Source organism: Fukomys damarensis, unplaced genomic scaffold (assembly GCF_012274545.1).
Source record: "Fukomys damarensis isolate Sample0158 unplaced genomic scaffold, DMR_v1.0_HiC HiC_scaffold_11, whole genome shotgun sequence".
Taxonomy (NCBI): Eukaryota; Metazoa; Chordata; class Mammalia; order Rodentia; family Bathyergidae; genus Fukomys; species Fukomys damarensis.
This window is the reverse complement of record NW_022900923.1, coordinates 5,651,781-5,659,666: the sequence shown is the minus strand read 5'-3', so window position 1 is coordinate 5,659,666 and position 7,886 is coordinate 5,651,781. Positions and strand designations below refer to the sequence as shown.

Sequence of the window (7,886 nt, the reverse complement as noted above, 5' to 3'; positions counted from 1 at the left end):
TCCCCCCCTCCCTCCCTCACCTCTCCCCCTCTCCCTCTTCGTCCAGAGACACGGCCATACTCCCATCCAATTACATCAAGACACCGATGCTCTGTTGCTACTTTGGAAGGAAAAATACTGCTAATGCCATAATAGGTGCTTAAGAATATGTGTTAAATAGGCAGCAGCCAGCAGCTAAAGTTTGAAGAGTTCTAAGTAACCCATGGAGCAAGCAGAGCGGAGAGTTCACTCCATGGGCTTTGTCCTTTGATCCTCCCTGGTGCTACACAGCCACACAAGAGGTATCAAGCGAATTTTAAAGGAAAGGAAATGGAGGCACAGAAAAGATTAAGTGGTTTATTTAAGTACATTTAGGCAAAAAATGCAGGCTGGATTTAAATTTGTTTAACCTGTCAATCAGTTCCCCATTTCCTCATACTTTATACAGAAGTGGGGGAGTAAATATAGTCTTAAATTTATACTATCATGTAAATGACTGATAGTGTCATTGATTCGAACTGGACATAGATTTTTGAAAGAACATTTGTATTAGAAAAAAAGGGGCAAGTAGGTTCACAAAAAGCTTTATCTGATTCATTTTTCTGCTTAAAGTAGAACTCTACAGACTCCATCTACAATATTAATTTTATTTGTTTCATTTTGTTTTGTTTTTAGTACTAGGGATCGAACTCAGGACCTTGCACTTGTGAGGGAGGCAGTGGCGTCACTGAGCTAAATCCCCGGTCCTACAATAGTAATTTTAGCAGTAACCTTTAGAACACATATTTGTGTGCTTGGATTGTTCTTATATTGTTCAAAGTAAAAATATTTAAAGAAAATGTGAAAAGGTTACGTGAGATTCGTATTTTGCAATAATGAGGTATTTTTTTATACTGCAACGTTCATCACTTTGCTCTCATGAGCATGGGATGTGTTATGATGCATTTACCAATCCTACCAGTCGTGCATGGAGTCTGAGTCTTTTTTCCATATATACAAATACACAATGCCATATATTTGTCTTGAGTGTTACTGTAAATGGTGTATTTCCATTCATGTTTCAAGAGTCATTTTACTTCATGTTTAAAGTGAAATTTATCCTTCAAAATAAGGAATTAGCTATTCTTAAAATTATTCATTTTCAACATATGAGTTGTCAGGCTGGAGATTTCTAGGATGTCCTTATTAAATTTGTCTGGGAAGAGAACCATTGCACAGAACATACAGGAAAGGTGAACGGAAACTACAGTTTCACACATAGTAATCCAGCTTCTGGAAATATTCTGGAATTAACTGCTACGGGAAAAATGTCCTAGCCCCAAATGTCTTTACATTCTTTTACAAATAAAGCAATAGCATGCCAAACAAATGAGCAAATAAATAAATAGTGCTGTCACTGCTTACTGCTTGTTCCTCTAAATGAGGGGAAGGCAAACACAGAGTTGAGCAGTGGCGAGGATTCCCTACCTGACTCAGTCTTTTCACCTGCTAGCCGTTTCTGCTTCCCTAGCGCTGTCACTCAGGAACTTCCAGAGTCATCGTAGGCTCCTCCCCTCTCTGTGATGGACCTCGCTCCCGTCTTTAACGCAGGAGGCTGTACTGCATGATTCAGCCCAGAAATGCAGGTCCTGTGGCATGTGGCCAAGCCACCTACCGGAGCCTCTTTTCCTCCCATGCTATGGGGTGAGGCACAAACATCTGCTGGGCAGATGCCAGAGGAGTGGAAGGAATGTGTCCCCGAAGAAAGACATCAGAGGCAAGTTATACACTTAGTTCTCTATTTGGGAAAAATTAAGCTTCCAAGAAAGCTGTTAAGCTACTTTTAAAAACCTGTCCTAGCTCATTGGAGGAGTGAATTTGGCCGAGTTTTGGTACCTCTCAATACAGTTATCTAACCTACCAGCAGGTACACTAAAGGATCCACCCATAACTGGATGCAGAGTTTTAAGAGTTAAAATGGCCTTAGAAGCAAGCCAAGCAACCAACACAAAGGCAATCAGCAGTGTCCCAGAACACACCTGAACACGGAGGACCAAAGCCCCCGGGAGTCGTTCCAGATTCCAGCCCAAACTACATCTTCCTGCCTCGTCCTTCAAACGACTACTAGCACATTTTACGTGCAGCTGGAGGCTTTGTAACAGACAGAAGGATTCTGCTTCTGAGGCCACTTTCTATGGCCTAACTTTTTAAAAGAGGAGTTTGGAAAACTTCCCAGACATTGCATCTGACCCAGCCCTTGCACCTTGGAGAGTCAGGCCAGCGAGGGAGAGAGCAAGCAGGAGTGAATTTATTAGCGGTGGACAAGCAGGAGCGAATTTATTAGCGGTGGACGGGCCACTCTGTCTTTCCCTGCAGCAGCAGCAGGTGAGCCCAGAGAAATCCTGTCTGGCAGCCAGCAAAACCCACACCTGTTTCCTCCCAGCAGCCCGGCCCAGTGTGCGGAAACAAATGCTACTTCTTGGAAGAAAGAGTGCACAGACCCAATGTTGGGCCAGGCAGGTAGTTCTATGTCCATGAGAGGAAAACCAATCACTATCAGTGCATTCTTTTCTCTCATCTTTAAGAATATTAACAGAGCTGGAGCTTTTTAAGGGAATGCAGTGGTTCCATTGTCAACACTCATGATGATTCTGACACACTAGGGAAAGAGGTAAGCACGCACCTCTCGCACTAGATCTCAGCTAAAATATTGCCGATGCATTACAAATATACATCAACAGCTAGTCTCATTAAAGAGCAAGCTATTTACTATTTTAGGGAAAAGTAAAACAATGATATTTAAACCGCATTTTAGAGCTCAAATTCTATTTCATCATCCTCGCTTATGCAATATTTTAAAGATGAGGTATTTGCTCCAAAATTACTTTCTTATGCACTAAATGAATATCTTTTACTGGACCAGTCTTTGCCTTCAGTTCCTACCCTCTCACACCCTAGAAGTGCATCGTGGGGAACCCTCCAGTGGGCCTTCACCAAGGGAAGCACACCAGTCTTCTGCACTCTAAGCTTGTGCGTCTTCTTATACTTTGCCATTTCTTTAAATAAGAAAAACTAGCTATGTGCCATGAAGAGTCAAAGTTGTGTAGAACCCATTCCCAAACAGTGCTTTCAGCAAGTGGAATTCACAGAGGCTGCGGGACTTGCAGAAAATCGTGATACTGGGAAGGCCAGCAGGACAAGACAAGGAACCAGGATCGTGGACATTCATGGCCCAATCTTGCCCTGATTTAATATTATGATAGGATATTTTTGGTATTTTTTGCATGGATTTCCACCTCTTAAAATTTCGTATTAAACTATTACTTACACCAGCCCTGAGATGTTTAGTGCCTTTAAATTTTATGCTTGAGGCAACAGCCTGCGTTGTAGATGCTCAATTTCCTGAAATTAGTTTCCCCTGTACGCTCTCTACAAAATATAGGCTATTGGTAGTTCTTACACTAAAAACAGAAAGGGGAAAAAGAGAATCAATGGATCAGACACTCGTTAGAAATGTGGAACCGAATAAAGTTGCACAGCTTTCTTGTAATTCTAAGCTTTCATGACCTCGTGTGTTGAGACGCTTAGGAAACAACTCACACATATCTCGAACTCATCTGACCACAGGACCTAGTGAATATTACTTTGAGAAACGCGCTCTACTAAGTAATGTCTGAGAGCTGTCTGTATTTTGACTCAGCAAGGCTGCCTCACCACATTCTTTTCCTTTACTTCACTTATGACACGTTATCCCCCAGAATATGGAAAAGGTGCACATGGTGGCACAGTGAGGCTAGTGTTACAGAAGGACTGGATTGGCATTTCCATAAGTAGGCACACAGTAGTAAAAATTGTAAAGGAATATCAAAATAACAGAGAACGCCTTGTAGCTCAGCACCTCTTAAATGAAACAGTGTCGGGCACACTTACCAGTACAGTTGGGACCGATGGGGTGAGTGGTGCTGGGAAATTTATAATACCCATTTCCTGGGAAACGAGTTCCTTTCATCATGGTGGCCACTGGAGCCGGTAGAGAAGATGCTCTCCTTTCAAGTTGGTACAGAGGCAAGGGACCATTTACTTCTTCAGGTGGCAACCACGTAAGATGGATTGTGCTGCTGTCGATTTCTTTAACCAGAGGAGGCCTCAGCTGGGCAGGTGCTAAATATTAGAAAACATCAGTTACATTCCAGAATCTGGCTTCTCTCTCTTGTGCATAACACAATCAAAATCAAATTGATGGAGGGCTGCAGGATTGCGATGATTCTAAGAACTGAAACCCCACAGTTTATCTCAAATATGACTCAACAAAACTTAAATGCCTAACAACTTCTTAATACAAAATATTCACAATTAAATGTTTCCTTGGAAATGATTTCTGTCTTTCTTGCCAAATAACTGGTATGATGGTAGCCACTGTTGGTGGATCTCTTCACCAAGCAGGTGCACCAGTGACCCAGCTTCTGCCCCTCTTGGCCTCCCATGGCTGTCTGTCCACCTCCTCAATACAGCCCCTCACCAAGACCTCCAGATCCCGGACAAAGGCTGCGGCCAGTGGTCAGCACTAATTGGGAAGTGTAGAGCTGGTCTTCTAACCACGATATCTGCTCGGCGCTGCCATTCACAGGTCTGAGCAAGTACCAGAAAGGACTGGAATGGGCTTTGGGGGGAAATAAGCACTGGGCAGGGCTGAATCATCACTGATGTGTGCCAACCGATGGGAAATCAGGAATACTGGCCCTAAGATGTCAAATCTTTACTTTATCTTTAAAAAATACTCAAAGTCATTTTTAGAGCTTAATTTTTTGGAACAGATTCAGATTCACTGCAAAATTGAAAGGAAGATACAGCGTTTTCATCGTATGTCCCACACCCCTGTGGACCCAGGGTCTCTCCCATTGTCAGTAGCACCCCCTGGTGGTTTGTTACAATTGAGGATCCAGAGCAAACACCTCCTTGTCACCCAAAGTCTGCAGTGTGCTCTGTGGTACACTCCCGGGGTTGCACGCTCTACAGATTTGGTCAGATGTAGAAGAACACGGATCCACTATCATCTCCTACACAGTAGTTTCACTGCCCACAAAATCCCACACAGCTGCCACTCATCCCCATCCATAACTCCTGGTGACACTCAACTGTTTTCACCGTCACCGTAGTTCTGTGCCTCTTCTAAGAGGTCACGCGGTTGGAGTCATACAACAGGGAGCCTTTGCGGATTGGCTTTTTATGCCTAGTGATAGACATATATTTAGCTCATTTCTTTTTAGTGCTAAATAATATTCTGCTGTCTGTATGCCATTCATTTCTGTGTTCACCTACTGAAGAATGTCTTCAGTCCGAGTGTGGACGATTAATAAAGCTGCTGTAAACTTGCTTTGCACCATTTCTCAACCTTCTTGAGGAAATTCCTAGGAGCGCTGTGCCTGGGTCACGGGGGAAGAGCATTAAACAGCTAAGAAGGTGCCCGCTGTCCAATTGCATTCCCACAAGCAAAAAGTGAGAAGTCCTGCTGCTCCCAGGCCCCATCAGCATTTGGCACTCCCGGTGCTCTTGATTTTGGCAGGGATGTGCAGTGGTACCTCATTTTAATTTGTACTTTCCCTATTATGTATCATGTGAGACATATTTTCATACACTTATTTACCATCTCTATATCTTCTTTGGTCAAAAAGCCACCTTCACGTGTAGTTGTCTGAATTTTTTCAGGCTTAGAATTGATTCAAATGGAAATGATCCCTCAAAGCCACCCTGAAACCCAGCATGCCCTTGGTTCAGCAGTTTATAAACAAAAGACACTGGGCAGCTTCTCAGCCTCGAAGTGACCAGGCCACCAGCAGTGGCCTAACACCTGGAAAAGTAGGTGCACTGTACCTTCGACGGCAGTGGGGCTGGGCATGCTTTGAGATCTTGGGACAATGGGTTCTTTGGAGTTCCTTAGAAATTCCATGGGCAAAAGAAATTAAGACCTTCTGCATGACCTTCTAGAAAGGGAGATCAATGATGGTGAACTGAAAATAATGGTGGCTGGTGGAGGTTACTGAAGAATGTCTGTTTGTGGACCATGATTCATTCCCATTTTAAGTGTGATGCCTGGATTTGAGAGGGAGCAGCAGAGAAAGGAGCAAGTCATACTAACCAAGCCTACTTACTAAGAATCCAAACTAAGGCCATGATTTAGACACAGAAACATTGCCTACTGCAATAAACATAAATCAAAATGGCGTGACTAAAAGAATTGAAACTCTAAAATCAGGAAAAGAAACCCACTGTAAGAGATCTTGCAAAAAAAAACAGTATTTTTTACCTTTTTTGTGGTATTGGGAATCGAACTCAGAGCCTTCAGTTTGGCAGGCAGGAGCTGTGCTGCTGAGCTACATCCCCAGCCCTATTTGTTACCTTTCCGAATGTGGCCAGCTTTCCGAGAGAAACATTTAGCTGTGATCCTACTTCAACTTTTAATAGAAAAGGCACCAAGCAGAAAGTTCACTGACTTACAAAGATAATTAACCATTCCCATCCTCTGCTACTGAAACCCATGTGATAGTTTTATTTTTATATGTGTATGAATCTGAAAATTACATGTTATTTCTTCTGGTGTTCACTGCCAAAATTCAGCGAAATAGTGGGTTATTAAAGATTTTCTCCTACAACCTATGATTCCACTTCAAAATAATCCAAAAGAAAATAAAAGAATAAGTGGTCCAGAAACTCCTTCTCCCATTAAGCTTGTCTTCAGAGTCTGGAGGTCCATCCTGTGTTAAAATTCCAGTGGGCCACTATTGGTCATGAGTTTAGCTGAGGAAAGAAGGGCTGCCTGAGATTCCTCAGTCCTGGTCTCAGGGTTGCAAGCAACAGACTACTTACCTCATTTTCTATTGTCCAATTTTTATTAGAAACATAAAAATGGGATTTTGAGCACTTCTGCTACAATCCGTGTATTCCACTTAAGACTCTCTAGTGTTCTGGGACATAGGGACCTGAGCTTCTTACTTGGAAAGCCACCATGCAGCCCAGGGATAAGCCAGAGATCTCTCTCACTCTAGTGCTAAAAATTTTGCAGATTCAACCCACGTTAACTGAGCATAAGGGAAGATGTTGCTATTGCTTAAAGACCAGCCTCTTCCTGGAGGCCGCAGGGGTTTGACAGGCAGAACACAAACGTCTCCTTGCTGCCACCCCCACTGAGGGGGTGAAGGAGAGCTTTGTACCATCACTGTCTTCAGGACACTTTCCTTCCTTGATAGTCCATAAGGTAAATTAAAAATACAAATTGAGAATTAAAACCACAAGAGGAGTGCCAGAACCTTTGTAGGCACTGCTGTTTAATACCTCCACACATTTGCTTTTATGTTGGCAAAAGATTGTCGCTAACAAGGGCACTCTTACATGGAGTCCACAAAAGTGAACGCTGACCCTTGATCTAATTACTTTTCAGGTCACTAAGGCACAATACTTGATACCCACAACTTAACTTACTTTAGCTCACGCTTTCAGTCTGGTCAGCTGGCCCGAAGCCAGCATGGCTTGGCCGAGGGGTGCGGCAGAGGAGAGCTGCTTAGGGCAGGGCCGGGCAGGGCCTGAAGCCGGTGGAGATCGAGGGAGGAGCCAGGAAGTGAGACACGACCTTGCTGGTCACGCCCACTTGATCTGTCTCTTCCAATCAGGTCCCAGCTCCAACAGCTAGTCATCTCAGGATGTCCCTGTAACCCTGCCCTTCCAAACGCCCCACTTCTGATCGCATAAGGCTCTGGAGGGACAGGTAGATAAAACCGTAACATCCTCAGACTCTGTGAAGTTGTGGAGTGTGGCATTTGATCCACAGGACAACCATCCCACCACGCCATAAACCTGCTCTTCAGACATTAACTCAGAGAACAAGCTGGAGCACAGCATATTTTTCATCCTACTGCTTGGAAAAAAAAAAAAAA

General features: G+C 43.5%; 1 protein-coding gene across 1 annotated transcript in view; it reads right to left on the bottom strand.

The window, feature by feature from the left end:
• Positions 1–7,886, bottom strand: part of Ush2a (usherin) — a 678,059-nt gene that overhangs the window by 459,704 nt on the left and 210,469 nt on the right. The window contains exon 20 of the mRNA XM_033762039.1: positions 3,889–4,119. Coding sequence (XP_033617930.1) covers positions 3,889–4,119 — 231 coding nt within the window. The remainder of the gene's footprint in view (positions 1–3,888; positions 4,120–7,886) is intronic.